Below are 23,076 nucleotides of genomic sequence, written 5' to 3'. Positions count from 1 at the left end.
GTATCCCTATTGGAGGCACTAGGTGAGGGTTGAGGCTCTTTGGCTGAGAAGTGCAGAGATGAATGAGGAAGCTAGTGCTGCTACTTACTTTCCTGTCGACAAAGAACTTCAGGTGCCAAGGCTCGCAATCTTTTATGGAAGTGTACTTCACTTATAAGTGCTTTGTTTTTTAAGAGCTGATTAAGAAGATGAGGGAAGTTTAATATGTTTACAAAATATTTGTAAACTTTAACCTAGTGCGACATGGGGAAAAAATTGCAAAGAATCTAACCGCTGAGATAGTTCAGTTCTTATTTTTTATTCAAAGTTTTTGCGCAAAAACCAAGTACACTGAATTCGTTATAGTTCAGTTCTGAAATTATGTTTACACTTAAAGTTTTCATTTTCAGCCTCTAATGTTTTCTTATCCTCTGTCTCAACTCTGTTCAGCCCTGCAGTTCAGGCAGAGTTCCCCAAATTCCTCAGGAATTGTACTTATAAGCACATTGTGCCTTGTTTTATTAGACTTTTTGTCTCCTGGGCAGACAAAAATAACATTGGTTAGTGCCACTCGAGGCATGTCAGACAATGCACTGTCTATAGCTATGTACATACAAACACATGTAGGGGTTATAAATTACAGAGAGGTACATGCTAAATTTTAGATATCATAAATTAATTTGTCACGTGTTTGATTATGTCATGTTTTCTGTGCAGTATCCATCTCCTCAGGAGTTACACCAGCATTCAGACCCTGAGAGTTGTTTCCATCAACTTGCAGAGAAACGTTCTTCCTAAATGTGGAATTTCCTCCCCCATTTAAAAACTTTGGCCTGAGACCCAGGACAGGCAAGACAGAGGGTATAGTGCAGATAGCAAAAATGTGGTTTTAAAGTCACAACATCTTGTGATCTACAGTATCATCTTGTGATTGCCAATCTTGGCACTCACGTTTAGCCCTCGAAGGGTTCAGTATAGAGGTTAAAGCTGTGACATTTTTAGGTATAGAAAAGTTATTTTAGGTCACTTTTAGAAGTCTTTGAACCATGATTTTGGGCTGTTCCGGGGGACTGGATGGTTCCTGGTACAATGTCAACAGCTCTCAGGAGCTCTCTAAGTTACATCAGCCTGTCCCTAGCCTACGGTTATCTTGTTCAGTACCTGTTTGTGCTGCTCCAACCCCTTTACCTGATGTAAAAGGGCTGGAGCGAGGGTGAGAATCTTATGTATTGTAACGGAGATACCTGACTCAATTTACAGGCAGAGGGATATGAAAAATAGTCTTTAAAAAAATCTCTGAAATTTAAAATATTTTTTCTTCAACACATGTGTCATAACTATAAAGGGAAGGGTAACAGCTCTCCTGTGTACAGTACTATAAAATCCCTCCTTGCCAGAGACTCCAAAATCCTTTTACCTGTAAAGGGTGAAGAAGCTCAGGTAACCTGGCTGACACCTGACCCAAAGGACCAATAAGGGGACAAGATACTTTCAAATCTTGGGGGGAGGGGAAGGCTTTTGTTTGTGCTCTTTGTTTGGGAAGCTGTTCGCTCTTGGGACTGAGAGGGACCAGACATCAATCCAGGTTCTCCAAATCTTTCTGAACAAGTCTCTCATATTTCAAACTTGTATGTAAACAGCCAGGCAAGGCGTGTTAGTTTATCTTTGTTTTCTCAACTTGTAAATGTACCTTTCGCTAGAGTGTTTATCTCTGTTTGCTGTACTTTGAACCTAAGGCTAGATGGGGGTCCTCTGAGCACTTTAAGTTTGATTACCCTGTAAAGTTATTTTTCCATCCTGATTTCACAGAGAGGATTTTTACCTTTTTCTTTAATTAAAAGCCTTCTTTTTAAGAACCTGATTGATTTTTCCTTGTTTTTAGATCCAAGGGGGTTGGATCTTGATCCACCAGGAGTTGGTGGGAGGAAGGAGGGGGGATGGTTAATTTCTCCTTGTCTCTCAAGGCTACCCAGGGAAGGGAATTATTTTTGGGAGTGGTGGCAGCGGACCAGATCTAAGCTGGTAGTTAAGCTTAGAAGTTTTCATGCAGGCCCCCGCATTTGTACCCTAAAGTTCAAAGTGGGGAAGCAGCCTTGACAACATGTGACACGTACACAAAACATGAAGGTTTGATGTGGTATCAAGTTTTTATTGGCACTTACATGGGATGATGTGCATTACTTATAAGTGGCTTGGCCATCCGAAGATCAAACTGATAAATCCTTTATACCACACCCCTCATGTATTTGAGGGGTGTGTGTGTGTGTGTGTGTGTGTGTATTGCTTGCTGAATGGTAGCAATTTCAGGGTTTGGAATGGGTCACTTGCGGGGCTATATACAAATAATTCAACTTGTAGAAACTCTAGGCAATCGCACCACTGTATCCAGCTACCAAAAAGAGTTTCCTTCTGTAAACCTGGGTATGTCTATCCTTAGCTCTCTGTTCACTGTTCCTCAGTCCTGCCTGTTCCCTGAACCTCACCTGGTAAACTTGCAGCAAACAGCTAAGATCCAGTTTACATTACAAACTGGAACTATACTATAACCAGTACAGGAGACAATGGTGTTAATACATGGTTGCACAAGCCTATATGGTGGTTTGAAATTAGAACATGAGACTTCTGATCTTCTAATTTAGTGAGCACTTCACTAGACCCTTTTGTCTGCTAGTGTATCTAAATTATTATTTAGAGTGACAGATGAAGTTAGAGGTGCTGAACTGAATTGTTGGGACAAAGAAAGCAGTGGTTTGCATATGCAAGCAAAGCAAACTATTATTGAGTAATGCAAGGTCTTTTTTATCTGTAGCTTTTAAAGGTAACTTGCAGGACTAAGGTCCTTCCACCCGGGGAATATTTTACCTTCATCTAAACTGTGTATGGTGCCCCTCCTTGCTACACTGATGGGAGCCATGTAAATGCTAACAACATATAAAATGAATGGCATGGGCCAAATTCTGCCCTGGGATAGCTTGCACAACTCCCTTTGAGTACACAATGGCCACTGATTTCAAAGACAGAATTTGGTCTTTACTGTATCCTTCTGTAACATGGAGATTTTTTGGTATCATGCCCCTCTTGACTATTTTCTAATCTGAAACCAGATCAGTTCTGCATAAGACTGAGCCTTTGATTTTTTCAAAGTGAAGGCTGGAGAGAGAGAGAAGCTGGAAAATCCATATCTTCTTGTATACATATACTTAGATACTTGCACTTACTAGTTCATTTGGACATACATAATTTGATCACTGTGCATTCTATTTTTAAAATTCTTTTGATCAAAAATAAATTAATAGTCCCCAGTTTACTCATCTTATTTTGGTCCCAGACATAGCTCACACTTACACAATTTTGCACCCTGGCTTTGATATGCATCTAGACAGTGATTGTTGAGTTTCTGTGGATACACAAATCCCAATAGTATTCAACCATCAAGTGTGAGAGACTTATTCTACAATATTTCAGGCAGCAGAATAAACTACTGTTGTTTTAATTACTATCCAGCCAAATATAAACCAATTACAGTGCAAATCATCGCACCATCACTTTTGAGTGTCAGTTGAAATTTAAAAATTTAGCGTTCACTAATGATTCTGTTATATTAGCTAAGAAAAATCATAATATTTGCAACACAGTGGCAGTTGGGAACAGTTGGCAACTGTTTTGGGTATTCTATGTATTTTTTTTCTCTTTGCTTTTACATTTTAATTGAATAATGGTTTGTGCTCCAAATGCAAATATGCCTTCAATCTGTAGCTCCCCATTATTTGTAATATGGCCTCTGGCATGTGTCTCCAACAATAAGTGGTAGCCCAAGCCCCTTAAACTGGGTTTGAAATAATGATGCATAAACATGTTTGCCATTGGTTTCCCTGTAATTATTGATCCAGCATCATGTGACCTATGGGTGCTCTGCAGACACCACTGTCTTCACAGATTGGGAATCACTTTTGCAGTTGGCTGATAAATGAAGGGCTGTTTGAAAGGGATAAGGACTAGTTCAAAGTGCATTATTGCCAAAGAGCTTAAGTGAGTCAAACTCCTCAGAAGTGATGTCAAATCCCATCCAGTCCTCTGCCAGGCATGGTTAAGAACATAAGAACAGCCATACTGGGTCAGACCAAAGGTCCATCCAGCCCAGTATCCTGTCTACCGACAGTGGCCAATGCCAGGTGCCCCAGAGGGAGAGAACCTAACAGGTAATGATCAAGTGATCTCTCTCCTGCAGTCCATCACCACCCTCTGACAAACAGAGCCACTCCCATATGGATACTGCTGAGGAAAAACTTCCGGGACTGGTGCATGTGGCAAGCACACACACCTAATGTGGAATCGACATGAGCAAGCACTCGAAGAAGAACTCCTGCTTCTGTCAGCATACGTGTGTGGGTGTGGGTGTATGCCAACATAGGATCTCTAGTATAGACATAGCCTAAGTGTGGTCACACTCATTCTATTCCTGGTATTTTCTGATCCCAAAGGGCAAGGGTGGTCTGCGTCCCATCCTGGACCTGCGAGACCTCAACAGATACCTAACGAAGCTAAAGTTTCGCATGGCCTCTCTGGCCTCCATTATCCCCTCCCTGGATCCGGGAAACTGGTATGCTGCCTTCGACTTGAAAGACGCATACTTTCACGTAGCAACCTTCCCAGCACACAGACACTTGCTCCATTTTACGGTTGGTTCGTCCCACTACCAGATTGCGGACCTTCCATTTGGCCTGGCACCAAGGGTGTTTACCAAGTGCATGGCAGTAGTCATGGCCTACCTCAGGTGTCGAGGTATCCAGATTTACCGGTACCTTGACGACTGGCTGGTCAAAGACAACTCCGAGGCTCAGGTGCAACGCGATGTCACTATACTACAAGCTACGTGCTGCTTCTTGGGACTACTGGTCAACCACAAAAAGTCCATGTTAGTGCCAGTTCAAAGGATAGAGTTTATCGGGGCCGTGCCATTAGACAGGTTTCAGGCCCTGATATACTTCATCGCGGAAGTCTCCGCATTTCTCCTGACAATGGCCAGGGTGTGCCTGCGCCTGCTAGGCCACGTAGCAGCTTGCACATATGTGGTCCACCATGCCAGGCTTCGTATGCGGTCCCTGCAGCAATGGCTGGCGTCAACCTGTTCCCAATCCAGGGACCACCTGGAAAAGATTGTAACCATTCCTCCGGTGGTTCTCATCTCGCTGCACTGGTGGACTGATCCCGAGAAGATCCTGGAAGGAGTCCCGTTTGATAGCGTCGCTTCATCTGTCAAGCTAGTGTCGGACACTTCGGACTTTGGTTGGGGGGCGCACCTCTGACATCTCCGGATCCAGGGGATGTGGACCCCAGAGGAGACAACGGTACACATAAACGCCAAGGAGCTCAGAGTGGTCTGGCTGTCCTTCGCGGTCCTCTGCCGCACCTGTCGGGCAAAGTGGTGAGAGTCCTGGCTGATAATACGGCCTCTACATCAACAGGCAAGGAGGAGCATGCTCGTCAGCTCTCTGCCAAAAGGCTCTCTGTCTCTGGGACTTCTGCATCGGCCACGGCATCCATCTGGAAGCTAGTCACCTCCCCGGCATCAGGAATGCCCCAGAAGATCACCTTAGCAGGAACTTCTCCTCTCACCACGAGTGGTTGCTCCGCCTGGAGGTGACCTGCATGATCTTCCAGAGATGGGGAGCTCCCCAAGTAGATCTGTTTGCCACCAGGCAAAACAGAAAGTGCCATGGGTTTTTCTCCCAGTAGGGCCTGAGCAAGGGCTTCCTCTCTGATGCCTTCCTCCTGTCGTGGGCCAAGGGTCTAATGTACGCGTTCCCTCCGATCCCTCTGGTCAGCTGGGTCTTAGTAAAGATCAAGAGGGACAAGGCACAGGTTATCGTGATTGCCCCTGCATGACCTCGCCAGCACTGGTTCGGCACGCTCATGAACATGGCAGTGGCCCTTCCCTGGCCCCTTTCTTACTGTCTGGACCTGCTGTCACAGGATCACAGTCAGCTCCTACACCCCAACCTCGCGTCTCTACAGCTCTTGGCGTGGATGCTCCATGGTTGAACCCATAGGAATGTACCTGCTCGGAGGACGTTCAGCAGGTCCTCCTGGGAAGTAGGAAGCCATCCACAATACTAACTTACCTGGCCAAGTGGATGAGGTTTTCCCACTGGGTGTCAGAGTGCGGCATTTCTCCCTCGCGTTCTTCAGTGCAGTCCATCTTGGACTGCTTACTGCAGCTTGTGAACTAGGATCTGGCGCATTCTTCCATCAGAGTGCACCTTGCAGCCATCTCCACGTCCCACCAGCCGATCCAAGGTCAGACATACTTTTCTCATGATATGACTGTCGGGTTCCTGAGGGGCCTCCAGGGGCTTTACCCGCAGGTACGGGCCTCTGTCCCATAGTAGGACCTTAACCTGGTCCTCTCCAGGCTCACCGGCCCGCCTTTCAAGCCACTGGGCTCCTGCTCCCTTTCCTACTTGTCCTGGGAGGTCGCTTTCCTGGTGGCGGTGACGTCGGTGAGACGAGTCTCAGAGATTAAGGCCTTGACCTCAGAACCGCCTTACACAGTGTTTTATAGGGACACGGTCCTGCTGCGGCTCCACCCAGGCTTCCTGCCGAAACTGGTATCTTCCTTCCACATGAGCCAGGATGTATTCCTGCCAGTGTTCTGTCCCAAGCCGCACAAGACTGCTGAGGAGAGGCATCTGCACACGCTGGACGTCCGGAAGGCCTTGGCTTTTTACTTGGAGCGTACCAAGGCTTTCCGTAAATCGACCCAGCTCTTCATCTCTATGGTGGATAGGATGAAGGGCCTTCAGGTTTCTTTGCAGAGGATTTCCAACTGGATAACCTCTTGCATAAAGACCTGTTACGAGCTAGCAAAGGTCCCACCGCTGCCAATCAGGGCCCATTCGACTGGAGCGCAGGCGTCTTTGGTGGCTTTCCTGGCACACACCCCGATCCCGGACATCTGTCGAGCCGCGACATGGTCCTCGGTCCACACGTTCACGTCTCATTATGCCGTCACTCAGCAGGCCAGAGACGACGCTGGGTTTGGCAGAGCTGTATTGCAATCTGCGTAGCCGTGAACTCCTATCCACTTCCACAGGAACTGCTGGAAATCACCTAATGTGGAATGGACATGAGCAAGCACTCGAAGAAGAAAAGACAGTTACCTGTTCCATAACCGGTATTCTTCGAGATGTGTTGCTCATGTCCATTCCACGACCCGCCCTTCTTCCCCACTGTCAGAATTTCCGGCAGGAAGGGACTGAGGGTGGGGGGGAAGCCGGTGGCGCCCCTTATACCATGCCCCTACGCTGGGGTTTTTGTTGGCATACTTATATTGCTGTGGGGAAGGGAATAGCATTTTTCCCCCCTGACTGACACAGCTATAGCAGTATAAATTTTAAGTGTAGACGGGGCACAAAATGCAGACATGCTGGATTAGTGCCCCAACTCCTCACCTCTCATCCTTTTGTTGGCAGTTGAAATAACAGTATCAAACAGAAAGCTCAAACTAAGTTTCATCATCAAACAGGGCCGTTCCTAAGGTTTCTTCCCATTACCTTTCAATCCTAGAACCTGGTTCCTTCAGCCTAGAGATCCACCGCAATCTCCCTTATGTCCAGAGTGGGGTTATCTTGGTAAATTAGCAACAATCAGTCATCATTCCCATGCACGGTCCCAATACGTACTGACAAGGTGGGTGGATAGGAAACTCTGCCACCTTGTTACAATTGAATTTAGCTAAATCATTGCATAACAATGTGGAGGATCTTGAATTCGGTGAACACAACAGCATTTGAGTTCCCATCTATGATTTATCTGGATAGGACGTTTTACTGGTTGTTGAAATCTGTGTTCTCATTCATGCATAGGATTTATAATGTGTATCCAACTGACAGATACATTACAAGTTTAATTGATTTGATGGGAATGCAGTTTTTATTGGCCCAAAAGGGGCAATGAACTCTGAAAATCTTTAAATTCACATTGTTCTTATCCAGAATATATCCAAATTGTGTTAGGAAGCTCATGTGGAAGGGTATAGCACCAGGACTGCCTTTTCAATTCTTATGATTTGATTGATATTGTTTTGTTTCTTTTGTAATTTCTTACTGTAATTTTTGTTTATGTACCTGCTGTTTCATGAGATCCTCATTAAAAGAAGATTCACATCCCATGGGCTGTTTTACTTATCAACTTAAAAAAAAATAGTTTGTAAGGAGTAATAAAACAGGATTTGACTGGAGCCTTCTAGGAAGATATGGTTTTAAAAGTAAAGGGCTCTGAAACAAGAAGGGATTTTAAAAGAAAAGGGTTGTTAATGTGGATTTCATTTAAATCAAGCATTTTTTATTTTAAAAAGCTATGGTCTCATGGATGTATTGGTTTTTGTGGAATGTTTGACAAAAGTACATTATTGATTGTTGTAAGAAACAAGTTAAGAGATGGTTACCAAGATAATGGCAAATTAAATTTCTACTCATGTAGTGATTAATTTCCTACTAAATCAGTAAAACATTTTTGAATAGAATGTTTTATCAGGATGAAACATGGTGGTAGAACATTTTCACCAAATATTTGTAAACTGTACATTTTACTATATTTTGATTAGTTATCAACCTGTCTTACTTGGTTAAAATAGTTCCCACTTACTATCAGAATAGTGGTTGTACCACCATCAATAGTACTAAACACTGCTTCCAAAAAGTCTCTGGATCCTATCAGTGTAATAAAACATTTGACCATTTAAATGATCCAACTGGTATGTCCATGTTTAATTCATTTTTAAAAGCAATTTGGGCAGAATTTTCAATGGCTCATAGGAAACAGGTGACAATATTTGATCTACAGAAGCACTCAAAATGTATATACCCTTAAAGTGGTTGTGTTTCTCTCTGTTCTTCTTTTGGTCCTCAAAGGCTTTACAGATGCGTAGTTTCTGCCATTTGGGGGTATACTTAGGTTATGATTTTGCCTTGATGGTAGCTTTTGTTGGATGTGCTTTTAGGTGAATTAAGGAACTTTATACCCATGACCAGTGTGAATATTAACTGGTTCTTAATGCTCATTTCTGTTCTTAAGAGAGAACTTCGTTTTCATGAAAATTAAATTGTAAATCGACATAAAAGTTAACTTCATCACCAGTACTGAGAGCGGGCCTGAAGGTTTCATTTGCACATCTTTTGAGAGACTAGAGAGTCTTCCTTCTCTTTTTTTCATATAACAAGATTTGCCTGATTCTTCTGGTGTTAAAAACAAATCTGACAACATCCTGTTGATCAAAGATCAAAGCCTTCCAAAGCTGAAATTTTTCTTGAAATTAAGTTTTCTTAAAACAGAGGGGCCATCTCATGCTATTTGTTTTAATCAGATCCTCCCACTGAAATCAGTCAAACTGATGAAGTTGTATAGTCAAGGATTACAGCTAGATTATGGTAGAAGGGAGACAGCCTCACATCTGAATACTGGTCAGACAATACTGCTTTTGTTAGCAATTAAACTTTGCCCACAGCTTCTCACTGTATTTGGAATGTTCTTCATAAATTTGAGCATTCAAGTTGTCTAATTTGTTCTTTAAATGTAAAATGTTTCTGATTATAAGTAATTATTTCCATTTCGATTTTATTTGTCATTTGAAACTTCTGTACTTGACAAATTAGTTGTAACAGAGGAAACTAACATGCATAATAGATTTGAGATTTGGATCAAATTAAAGTTATATTGGAAGTATTGGAGAGAAATGTGAAAATACTATTAGGTTAAATGAGTCTCTTGCCTTATCTTCGTTTCTTCATTTAATTCCAGTTCTGTTTTTTTTAAAGTTTTATTTTGAAGTTAAAATGAATTGATACCATTATCTGGGATTTGAATTGCTCTGTCTTCCCTATTACCAAGCAACAGATGCTGTACAGTTCCCTTTGGAACTTGATGCATTGAAGTCAGTAGGAGGCACTCAGCATCTTGCAGCAATAGGTTAAGTAGACTTGATAATAGAGACTGGTGCTGCACACTTTAAAATCAATGGGAGCAGGATAAGACCTATGGAGACTAGAAACTTCATTTTGGAGTCTGAGGTCATGTATGTGCTTGAAGTTTTGAAAGCAATTTGTAACAGTTACATCAGCTTGTGTTTGTTATAGAATGACTGGTGGTGGCGGCAGAGAGAGAAACCACACACCCCTCTATGGTTTGATAGACCACAATGCAAACTTAATTGGAAAAATCAGTAATTAGATTTTGGTGCCCTTTGAAATCATTGCAGTTACTAAATGTTAGCGTAAATGTAACCATAACAGCATAATAGAGAATTTAATTAAATCATCCAGTCTCAGTAGTTGCCCCATTCTTTTCTCCTACAGACTTGCAGCTGGGTTGTGAGGTTTTTTTTCTCAGCCTTGTGGCAGAATGCACCATCCTAATGGTCTTGTATTAAAGGGGAAAAGAAAGTATGTTCTATATCAACTAGTCTTTGAACGGCTGAAATGGGGGGACAGGCATAGGCCACAAATTTCAGAAGCGAGTTAAGGAATCAGAAAAGTAAAAAAAAATCCCATTTATTTGTTTGTTTGTTTGTTTGTAGTTTTGTTCATTGGTCTCAAAGGTTCAGCGAGTTCACATAAGAATTCAGGCTTCAGGATGCTTAACTGAACAGAGTCTCCAAATATTTTTGAGCTGCTTCTGGTGCTATAAAAAAAATTAGATTTAAAGAATATTGGGGGTGTGAGAGAAAGGGTGTATATCTTGTGGGAGGTGGTGAGGTGAGCTAATAAGTGTTTGGCTCTGAAGAAGGTTTACTTTGTGCTTCCTACTCAAGGCTGCACTGGAGTAGTCTCTCTGCCAGGTTCTGTGTTGTGAATCTTTCCCTGTGCCCTGCTCTGTTACATTTTTTTATTTAATTATATTATTGTAGGCTCCATCCACAGCCTTAAGCTAATGCAATTAGCTCTTCCCTTTTAGCCCTCAAGGAGTTCCTTTTTTGGGGAAGCAATGTTTTGGTTCCTTACTGGGCATATGGCATGGCACCTCCGTTTCCGTGCGTTATTCATGCCGCTAGAGCATATTTTAAAAAGCCTCATATACTGGCGTATCCATTGTGGACCATGTTCTAATAAAAAACCTAAATCTTAGGAAGAATTAGGGAGGTACTATCATTTCGGTCCTTACTAATATTTTTATCATGGCATGTGAAGAAAATTTTCTGTTTGCTTAGATTTTTAGATGTAATTTTTGTTTAAACTAGGAGATAAAGTTTCATGTAGACTGGTCTTTCAGGGTGGAATAGGTGTGTAAGTGTGTGTTGGAAAAGCAGTTTCCTGGTAACCCCTGCACAAATCTAACAATCATATAATGTTCCTCCAACTAAAACTTCACTATGGTGGCATAGGCGCCGACTCCGTGGGTGCTCTGTGGCTGGAGCACCCATGGGGAAAAATTGGTGGGTGCAACTCCCTGCCCCGCCCCCTGCTTTAACTCCACCTCCGACTCCTTTCCTGAGCACGCCGCTGCGTCCTGTTTCTCCCCCTCCCTCCCAGCGCTTGTGCCATGAAACAGCTGTTTCGCATGGCAAGCCTGAGAGGTAGAGGGGGAGGCGAGGGAACGCAGTGTGCCGGGGGAGGAGGTGGGGCTGGGGCGGGGATTTGGGGAGGGGTCCAGTAGGGGCACGGAGGGGTGGAGTTAGGGTGGGGACTTTGGGGCAGGGGTGAAGTTGGGGCGGGGCCAGGGACCTGAGCACCCACCGGCTCAGAAAAAAGTTGGTGCCTGTGTATGGTGGGTGCTTCTGGGTGAGCACTATCCTATAGGCACCTATTAGCTGACCCATAGAACATATTTTACTTCATAAAGCTTAGTAGGTATTAATTGGTGTGAAATATTGTATTGCAAAAAGGTGAGGAAGCATGAAGAGAGTAACTCAGAACTAATTTTAGAAAGCGCTTCCTGGTTTAGCCTGATTTATGTAGCATCACAGTAAACATTTTCTTTTGTAGTACCTAGAGATACAGATGTAGTAGTAGCAGCAGCAGCAACAGGTGGAAGTTCCAGTAGTATTCCGTTGTTAACGGCACATCACTGGCATTTTGCTAAGGACCCTAGTATGTGTATTTACATTCTGTTAGCTTCCCTTTGCTGTGTAGGAAAATTGAAGTTACCAGAGCATATATCAAACACTTGAATACGTTATTTAAAAAACCCTGAATTTATTTTCTGTTGGTGTGTTTTCTGCAGTTATTCTGGAATTGAGCAGGGATTCAGTAACTAAAATACAATCTATCATTGCTCTTCTATGATTCTACTAAAGCTTTGATCCCACATCTTGTAGACTATTGCTTATATACACTTTTGAGTGCTTAGATCAGCATAAACTGTTCAGTTTCTTCCTTTTATACTCATTTTTGTTTAAAAATGTGGCAATATACATTTTTATTATATTTTCAAACTAAAAACGGAAACCTTAACTGTCTAATGTATTTTCTTGAAAATTGTGTACCTTTTTATATATATATATATATATATATATATATATCTAAAAAAAATTATTAGCTTTAAAAAAAATTTACCAGTTCTTTTTTGTTTATATAGGGGAAAATGCAGTGTTGCACTTCTGAATGAGACCGAATCTGTGTTGTCATATCTTGATAAAGAGGTAACACACATCACATTTACTTAGACTCCATAGATTTCAATATTTATTTTTTGATATTTATAGTAGGATTTTTAGTAAATGCATACAATTAAAAAAATTCAGTATTGAATGTCTTGTTAGAGATTGGTGAATATACCTCTTGGCTTTATAAATATTAAAGATTAAAGTCATTTAATACATTGTATCTTCTCTCTTTTTATTATTATAGTCAACTAAATAGTTATTGTCACCTGGACATAAAAATTTAAATATACACTTCCTTCAGATATGTTAGGTGCTTTTTTAAAAAGTAGCTTTAAAAATATTTTATAAAACGTTGAACATAAAAATGCCTTTTTTAATGGTTTTAGTTATTTTAATATTGGGCAAACACATTTTTGGTTTGAAATCAGTATGAGTTCATTTTCATAGTTGTGTACCAGCACCATTAATGGTTTGTAAGCATGGCTCTAAAAATAGTGCTTAGCTGTTACTCCAGTCAGCAGAAGTAAAGGGCACACCGGTGCTTTTTTGTGTAGGTCTTATTCAAAATTTAATGGTGTTTTGGGCTTAGTTGTAATTTGTGAAAATCTTTGAGATTAAGGGGGGAAAAAGTAAAATTCAGAAACTAGATTGCATCAGACATACCAAATTTGGAGGATAAGTAGCTGATCATTGTACCTTTAACATTGCACATACACTCTTATGAAATGTCTTCCAAACAATTTTATTCATTATAAGAGACTCTGCGCAAGCCATTTAAACAGGGAGACAATATTAAATTTACTTAAATCTGTATTCACTAAAATGGAGATTAATATATTTTGTAGGCTTTCTATTTGCCTGTCTTGCGCCCTAAAAGGGAGCTCGGAAGGTCAGTACAAATGAATATGATATTGAAAGAATAGAGTTTCTTTTTTGTATTTGTAATTTTTAAATGAAAGAAGTTTGTAGGTTTAAAGTAAAATGAAACAGTTAAATGAATTAATACTATTGCAAATATCTTTTCCTTTTTAGGATACTTTTTTTTATTCGCTGGTATATGATCCATCACTGAAAACACTTTTAGCAGACAAAGGAGAAATCAGAGTGGGACCTAGATATCAAGCAGATGTACCAGACATGCTTGCTGAAGGTGAATATTTTTTGGCCTTTGAATGTTAAAGTAAAAAAAATCAACATATCACATTATTATTTCTATTGACTTGCAAAGGTAAGATAGGCACCTTCCAAAACAGAAATATCTTGGTTCCCTATTGTGAGGAACAGAAAAACTATATTCGATATAATGGGGCACCAAAAGACGGTTCATTGGGTAACCAATGAATGGACTTTATGACCTGGTGAGGTTTTGTGCGTCAAAATATAATTAAGAAGATTTTTTTTTTAATTGACCGTTTGTTTGGTTCAGTTGGCTAGTTTCAGGTAGGCCTCACAGGAAAATATGTCTTAAGGACACACATTATAGACCCTATAAAGCAGCAACAATACAAAAGAAAAATGTGTGCTCTCCTACAAAGGCTTTGCATGCTGAACACATGACCTCCCCTTGTTAATTATCAACTTACATCAAGATTAAGGTGTTTTTACTATTTCCTTTCTGTTTTGTAGCAGGGTTGAAATAAAAATTTCTTCCCTAGAACATCTTGAAAATCATAGGTCCTCCTACCTTGTTCATGTAGTTGGAATTTTTAAGATTTCTCTTAATCTTTTGTTACACATAAACTTTATTTTTTGTTTTTATATGACTTTTACATATGGTATATATTTAAAGCTGATTTGTACTGTGACGGGTGTGAACTGTTTGCCATCTATTTTTAGTGCACATATATTGGCTTTGGAAATTTTCTGAACAGTCTTTGTTACCGAGTTTTATGTTCTGATTAGAGTGGTAATAAAGGAAGCAGTTTTCTTGAGGAATGGCTAAGATATAAGTATTATTTCCTCACAGTCTTGGGTGGTGTTTATTTCTTAATAAGGGAAGCACTTTTATGAAATTCATACCAGTAGCACAAAGTCAATGGGAGTTGCGAGTGCACATGAAATGCAGGACTGCACCCTTAATGGAATGTTAAAGTGCTCTTTTATTCCTGTCAAGTGTGCTGCTTGTTTTGTTTGTTTTAAAAACTAGTATGGTTCAAAGTTTGTCTAATGAACTGTATAATGGAAGAATGATTTTTTTTTCAGTAAGAGAGGTAGACTGATTTCTTATAGATGCAATGTGGCAGATGACTGCATTATTATTCTGATTATGTTATTTATTAGCTACTTGACAAGGTAAGGGTAGTCACGGAAAAACGTATTCAGTGTTGCTTGTGAAGAATATAGGCTTGCTACAAACATGACTGGAATATGATACAATGTACCTGATTCTAGGGAACCAAATAATTTGTTTATTATATAAAGATTCATATGAGGAAAGAGAATGTTTACTAAGGATGTAAATAGAGAGTGACTGTGACATTTTTGGGTACAGGGTGAATCACTACCACTTCTTACAGCATGAGAGAACCTTATTTGTGCTCACGGGGGGAATCTTTCCCAAAACTACTGGCTGCTGGCAATATCAGTGCCCCATTCCAGGTTTCACAAGCCCAGTTCTTTCCCTCTGCAGGCTAGTAGTTTGCACAGCCCAGCCCTTAGGCTCCCTAAATGAGTCTTTGGGGTAGAGCAGAGATTACCTGTGGCAAAATCAGTGGAGATAGTTAGCCCCGGAGTTATGCTCTGGCCCTGGGGCATAGGCCTTTCCAACCTGTCTGGACACTCCACTTTCTTATACTTGAGCCTCTTGACTGCTGGGCACTTGCAGTGCAAGCAGATTTGCTGCCTCTGGAAGCAGTGTGCTCAGTTCACTAGCTTCACCTCAGCTCAACACTCTTCTTAGCCCACAGCACTTAGGGCTTGTCTACACATACAGCGCTGCAGTGGTGCAGTTGCAGTGCTTAGTGACTGAAGATGCTGTCTACGCCAACAAGAGAGCTACTCCCGTCAGTGTAGGTAGTCCACCTCATCAAGAGGCAGTAGCTGTGTCGATAGGAGAAGCCCTCCTGTTGACATAGAACTGTCTACACCAGGAGTTTGGTTGGTATAAGTGCATCACTCATGGGTGTGGATTTATGTGATGTAGTTATACCAACATAAATCTGTAGTGTAGACCAAGTGTCTGTGTAGTAAAACCAAACAGAAGTCTGTTTGACAAAGCTTAAGATAAAAATCCAAATAGAAGCGCCTATAAGGACTGGAAACATATGGTTACAGATCAAAGGAGAATATAAAATGCAATCTAGAGCCCATACTTATTAACAAATTCCTTTTCTGTCTAATAAGGTATTACTTGCACAATGGTCAGTCAATACCGCACTTGTCCAGTTGACAACTTCATGGTTTGACTTTACAACTGTAAAAGAGTTCTTTTAACATAGGTTTTTGTATGGCACTGATATCTGGGGCCCTACCAAATTCACGGCCATGAAAAACACATCACGGACTGTGAAATCTGGTCTCCCCCCATGAAATCTGGTCTTGTGTGCTTTTTACAGATTTCACAGGGGAAACCAGCGTTTCTCAAATTGGGAGTCCCGACCCAAAAGGGAGTTGCACGGGGGTCGCAGTATTGCCACCTTTACTTCTGTGCTGCCTTCAGAGCTGGGTGGTTGGAAAACAGTGGCTGTTGGCTGGGCACCCAACTCTGAAGGCAGCGCTGCCATCAGCAGCCATGCAGAAGTAAGGGTGGCAATACCATACCCTGCCACCCTTACTTCTGTGCTGCTGCCTTCAGAGCTCGACATCTGAAGAGTGGCAGCTGCTGACTGAGAGCCCAGCTCTGCAGGCAGCAGCGCAGAATTAAGGGTGACAATACCATACCAGGCCATCCTTACTTCTGCGTTGCTGCTGGCGGCGGCTCTGTCTTCAGAGCTGGGCTCCCAGCCAGCAGTCGCTGCTCTCCAGCTACCCAACTCTGAAGGCAGCGCCACCACAACCAGCAGCGCAGAAGTACAGGTAGCCGTACTGCAACCTCCCCCTACAATGACCTTGTGACTCCCCCACAATCTCCTTGTGGGTCAGGACCCTACAATTACAACACTTTGAAATTTCAGATTTAAATTGCCAAAATCATTAAATTTACTATTTTAAAAATCCTATGACTGTGAAATTGACCAAAATGGACCGTGAATTTGGTAGGGCCCTACTTATATCTATTGTTGCGAATTGAAATTAAAAAAAAAAAAAGAAGAGTGTTGACATGCCATTGTCAGAATTTAAAATATGTATTTGCACCCATTAATTTTAAAAAAAGCTTAGAGACTTTATGGTTAGGGGAGTACATAGAATGTATGTACAAGGAAGTATTGAAGCAAGGGGGGAAAATGTGCTATAATGGTCACCTAGTAGTGACCATTAAGGTTTCTTTGTGACTTTGGTTATAAATATATTTTCATGTATACATAACTTTCTAAACAGTTCCTCTTTTGGGTTAAAAATATTTATTCTTAGTCTCATCTCAAGGGAATTTCCCCTCCCCCCCAATTTTGAGCAAACTCTGTTCACCAACTATACAGCTGTATTAGGTGGACAAATATAATTTTGAACAGTAAAATAACAAACTAAATCTTCAAGAGCCTTTGTTCACATTAATTTGATACGTGGGGTTTCAAAAATCAAAATTTCTAGGTGGCTAGTCCTCACTAAGAACTTATTATTGCTAATTTCAAAAGATCACTAGATCAGAGATGGATTGTTTACAGTATACTCATTTTAAATCTTTTGTAATATGCATTTTCTCTAGAATTTTTGCTGACATTAGGAGCCAGGATATTGTCTGCTGGACAATAGGTATGTTCCAGTTGAAGTCTGTTGGAGTTTTGCCATTGAGATTAGTAGGAGTTGGATTGGATCCTAAAATAGTATAGTAGATAATATCTATTTAGTAGATTAAAGCCTATGTAGTAACTTTTCTTCCTACAGAAGCTTTCTTTAGAGCTGAAGGTTTTTCTAAAATTAAATTCCTTAACATTAAAAAAGCTTCTGTGGTGCTTATAAGCTCTATGGGTCAAACTCTGGCTCCACTGCAATTCCCATTGAGTTCCTTGGAGCCAGGATTTCACTGTGTGTTACAAGCCTTGCTCTTGCAGAGTTTGTTAATCCCAGAAGAGTAGTGGATGATGAGATCTTCAGGCTGTCATGTAGACAAGAATTAGTCCATCAATATTCCTGGAGGACAAGGGGGCCAAATATATCAGCCTGATTCTTTGTGCCAACCTCCAAGTGGCATAAGAACACATCTCAGTTGTCAGACTGCCTCTGCATGTGACCTGGCACCATTTTCTGAATTATAGCAAAATTGATCCCTATGGAGTAGGAGCTAGAGGACTGGATTGGGATTCAGGAAATCTGGGTTTTATTCCTAGTTGTGCCACTGGCCTACTGGGTGATATTGAACAAGTCATTTCACCGCCCTGTGCCTCAGTTTCCTCATCTGTATAATGGGGATAATGCTACTGACTTCCTTTTGTAAGGCTCTTTGGAATCTACTGATGAAAAATGCTATGTATGAGCTAGGGTTATTTTAACAACTAGGATTCTCATTCACAGAATGGAATCTAAAAAAAAGGCGGGTTAAATAGAGTTTATGGAGTAAAATAGTAAGTCTTGTAAAGATAGGATCTTGTGAAAACTTGTGAGTCTTGAAATAGAGATTTAGGCCTACATTTTCAAACGTGTCTAATTTTTGAGTGCCTAATTTATGACACTTTAAAAGAGCCTGATTTTTCAGAAAGTCCTGAGCACCCACCCTTTAAAAATCAAGTCTCTCTAAAGTGTCAAGTTGGACACCCAAAAATTGAAGCATCAAAAAAAAGTGGTCACTTTTGAAAAATGTAGGCCTTAGATAATCTAATCATACTATGCAATAAGTTCAGAATGTTAGTAACTTCATACAGATCCAGTATGCAGGGGGCAGTTCAGAATAAAAGTAGAGGAAAAATATCTTCTTCAGAAGTTGCCAGTAGACAGAACTTTTAAGAAATCCTCCCATACCTTATATTAAGAAAAGAAAAATATTAGTGACATGCACCATCAGTTTGTTTTGAATGGTTACTGTCATAAAAATCTGAACGAAAGCACTGAAAGCATGCTAATTCAGATTAGCTTTCAGAAGGCTGGTCACAAAGTGGATGTTAAATGGAAAAGTTCTTTGAATTGTGAAATATCTAAGCATATTCTGTAAGAACCAAATTATTTTGCTATAAACATAATGATGGCTTCTATTAGGTTTGTAAACTGAAAATTCTGATTTTTATTATAACAAATGAAGATTTACATTGTGTCTGCCTCCAGTGTTTTACATTTTTCAGTGGCCTATTCAGGCACAAAAAATGAGTTGGTGCCTGTCTCTGTACTATGGATATTGATTTTGTTTCCCTTGAAATTAACTTTTTTTCTTCCCCAGATAATATAAATCAGCAAAATCCAGAAACACTTTAAATAGCACACAAATCAAAGATCTGATTGTACTTCCTAGACTTTCTTTTACAGTTAAATGAGATTCACTTGTATTTCATTTTAATTTTTCTGGTGAAAAACATAGTTTGCTTTTAAAAAATAAAAAAAGTTTAATAAAACCTAAAAAAACCCACATAAAATGAGGCTATTGTAGATTTGGCTGGTGTTTGTCTTCTAAAGCAGTATGGTAAATTATTTTTAGATCGTTGTCCTTGTGTTAATAATTTATTTAATAGTTATGAACACATAAGAACATATAGCCATTCGGTAGGAAAACAACTTGTACTGTCTTAGCACAGCTTCCAGAAGTACTGAGCTTGCTGCTTATGTAGAGCTGCAGGCCCTTGTCAGGTTGTGTGTCATCTACAGCTGGATGTTATTTCTCTTCTCTGATGAGTAAGGCTAAGATTATGTCACGGAGATCGTGGAAGTCATGGAATCCATGACTTCCAGTGACCTCCGTGACATTGGGGGGCACGCAGCTGACCAGCTGCTGCTGGCATTGGGGGACCCCGCCGGAACCCAGTTGCCACAAGCAACAAGGGCCCCCCCTGCAGCTCCCAGGGACCCTGGAGCTGCTCAGTGGGCGGGGGGAGGACCTGCAGCTGCTGCTGCTGGCAGACCCCCTCCTGCAGCTGCTCAGCCCTGGCGAGCAGCCGTCCTCCCCCTCCCGCAGCTCCCAGCCTACGGCAGCAGAGAGACCCTGGAGCTGCTCAGTGTTGGCAGGGGGGCCCCCACAGCTCCCCTGCCACCGTGGGTGGTGGGGGGACCCCCCGCAGCTCCCAGCCCTTCAGGGCAGCAGGGGGATTCCTCCCAGCCACTGGGTAATGGATTCCCTGCAGCTCCCAGCTACTGGGGGAAGGAGGGGGCGCAGAGGGCAGGGTGCTGGACCCCATTTTGTCATGGATGTTTTCAGTAAAAGTCAGGGACAGGTCACGGCTTCTGTGATTTTCTGTTTATTGCCCGTGACTTGTCCATGACTTTTACTAAAAATATCCATGACAAAAACGTAGCCTTACTGATGAGTAATAGGCATTCCTTGTCTGGAGATACCCATCCACTTCAGTGCAGCCACTGCAAAAACCAAGGTATGTGTACATGTTGTCAGGAAATAAAACCCCAACTTGTTTCCAGATTCCAAACGGTTACTATTATAAAAAGTATAACGTTTATTTTTATAATTGTGAAAAGAAAATAAACTTCCCCTGTGCCCTGTAAGGGTAAGTTTACACGGCAGCTGGAGGTGTCGTTTCCCACTTGGCTACACATACACATGCTAGTTCTGATCAAGCTAGTGTGCTAAAAATAGTAGTGTGGCCACAGCGAATTGGTCTAGCAACCCAAATATGTACCTCAGACTAACCCATGACTAGCCGGAGCTGGTGCTCATACTGCTGCAGCCACACTGCTATTTTTATTGGGCTAGCTTGGTCAGAACTAGTGCATGTACATCTGCCTAAGCAGAGAATTACATTCCCAGCTGCAGTGTAGACATACACATCCTTTTCATATTAAGGACCAGATCCTGAGTTGAGAAACGCAGGAGTTATGGTCCTGTGACTGTTGGATTCTTACTGTAGGATTGAGGCAGAGGTCGACTGAGAAATCACTGCTCCTTTAGTATTTATTATTCATATATCCCCAAGTGCTTTCCTCTAATAAAACTTCAATAAAATGCTTAATGTTAGAAAGAGCCTTAACTGGTGAATGATTTCCCCTGGGTTCCCAGCTAGACAAGAATTACAGTAGTCTTGTTGGTAGAGCGAAAACATCATCTAGTTGACTTTTGACATCGGCACACAGAAGAATAGGTTTGACTCTGCTAATAACATTTTTTTGTGGGGAATTACTGGGAAAATTTGGTAATGTTCCACTGCAACTCCTTCTAACTCACTGTTCTCCAAACTTTTCACGGTCACACCTCCTCCTTCCCCCCTGAGCTAGGACCAGGAGCAGGGCTGTGGTTCCTGGGGGAAGTGGAGGGGCACGGACAGGGGGCTGGGGCTGCAGCGGGGGGCGGGGCTGGGGCTGGGAGCAGAGCCGGGACAGGGGGTGGGGCTGAGGCAGAGGCCAGGAGCGGAAGCTGTGGTCGGGCCATGATTGGTGGCCAAGGCTGGGGGTGAGGCTGGAGCAGAGCCAGGGGTGGGGCTGGAGCGGTGCTGGGAGTGGAACAGGGCTGGGTAGCGCTCCGTCGCTGTCCCCCATAGGGGCTGTCCAGGGCCCTGTTCCACCCCCCCCAACTGTTCCTCCACACACCCCTAGGGGGGTGCGCTCCACAGTTTGGGGACCATTGTTCTAACTACATGTCTGGATTCTTTTTCTGGTATCAAGTATCAGAGGGGTAGCTGTCTGGATCTGTAAAAAAACGACAGAGTCCTGTGGCACCTTATAGACTAAAAGATGTATTGGAGCATAAGCTTTCTTGGGTGGAGATTATGTGGAGAAAATGATGGGAGCTAGTGGGACAAGAGTAGGTCTGGAAACCATTGGGGCACGGGGAAGGATGTGGGAGACAGATCTGACAAGCAACTGGATAAGGAGACTGGGGACAAGGAGCCGGCGGTGGGTAGGAAAGCGGGTTGGGCAAAGAGACTAGGGTGGAGAAGCTGGAAGTGTGTTGGGGAGAGTTCGAAGTGGACAGGACAGAAAGAGTCAAACTTGGGGAATGAACAGAAGAGTCTGGGCACAACTGAGCAGACTCAACTGCAGAGGCTGGAATGGAAACCATCGTTTCTGAGGCCTTGGCTACGCTGGCAATTCACAGCGCTGCACTTGCTGCGCTCGGGGGTGTGAAAAAACACCCCCCCTGAGCGCAGCGAGTGCAGCGCTGTAAAGTGCCAGTGTAATCAGCGCCTGCAGCGCTGCATGCTCGCTCGCAGCGCTGCAAGCTATTCCCCTCAGAGAAGTAGAGTACTTGCAGCGCTGCGAGAGAGCTCTCGCAGCGCTGGCGGCACGACTACACTCGCTGCCGCGGCAGCGCTGTGAATCCGTGTGTGTAGCCAAGGCCACAGTCTCACCGTTCCTCTGCTGTCAGCACATACTTGTGAAGGGCAGTGGCAAAGGGTGTCATTCCCCTCTGGTGTTGGTCGAAACAAAGGATGATAACCTATTGCAGCTATCAGCTACTTTTTATCTCAAGTGGGATAGGTTTGTGCGATGGATCCACCCTTGCTGATTATCCTTGTGGGTGTCAATAGGATGCCACGTGGTGGAATTTCTGATTTTTCAGTCTGCTTTAAAAAAAAAAAAAAAAAAAAAAAAGCGAAGGAATTATACACAAAAAACTACGTTAAAAAACATTATTATTAACGTTGCAATGTCAAGCACTGAAATGTTAGAAAATGCCAAAATTAAGGTTGCTTGTGCATGTGCAGTATAATGCAGTCTTTCATTACATGATCCCATACTTTTTTTTTTACACAATACCCCTGCCTCATTCAGTGCACAAGATGGATCTGCTCTGGGGATAAATCTGGTTTCTGTACAGGACCCCTGCTTCATTTGTTGCAGAAATTGGAAGCTGTCTAGTGAATGAGGCGGGGGACTGCACGAAGAGAAGGGAAGGTCTCATGGCGAAAACAATTAAATGCTGCCCTGGAGAACTGGATTCTATTCCTGCCTGCCACAGAGTTCCTATGCAATGCTAGTTAAGCAACTAGTCAAACTTTTCACGGGTTGTTGCTAATTATGTATTCCTCGTTTTCTGGGTGCTTGACTTGAGAGCCTGGGGTCTGATTTGCAGATGTTCAGAGCACTCATAGCTGCAACTGAAGCTGGGAACTGTTCTTTGATAATATAAAATGCGATATAAGGTTAAATACTGTGAAAAATCAGGTTCTAGATGTCTTGAATTGGAGGTCCAGAGTTAGTGGATACTTTTGACCATAACCTCACTGTGCCTGAGTTGCCAGTCTGTAAAATGGTGATAATATGGGTCCCTCATCTCAGAGGAGTGTTGTTAAAATATATGTATTAATACGTAT

At 42.1% G+C, this 23,076-nt stretch overlaps 1 protein-coding gene across 2 annotated transcripts in view; it reads left to right on the top strand.

The window, feature by feature from the left end:
- The window catches only part of MTA3 (metastasis associated 1 family member 3), a 178,404-nt gene that overhangs the window by 43,508 nt on the left and 111,820 nt on the right, over positions 1–23,076 (top strand). For both annotated transcript variants that reach the window (XM_034764471.1, XM_034764470.1), the window contains exons 5-6: positions 12,550–12,613; positions 13,610–13,727. In XM_034764471.1, coding sequence (XP_034620362.1) covers positions 12,550–12,613; positions 13,610–13,727 — 182 coding nt within the window. The remainder of the gene's footprint in view (positions 1–12,549; positions 12,614–13,609; positions 13,728–23,076) is intronic.

This window comes from Trachemys scripta, chromosome 3 (genome assembly GCF_013100865.1).
Source record: "Trachemys scripta elegans isolate TJP31775 chromosome 3, CAS_Tse_1.0, whole genome shotgun sequence".
Lineage (NCBI taxonomy): Eukaryota > Metazoa > Chordata > Testudines > Emydidae > Trachemys > Trachemys scripta.
This window is presented reverse-complemented; position numbering and strand designations above follow the sequence as displayed.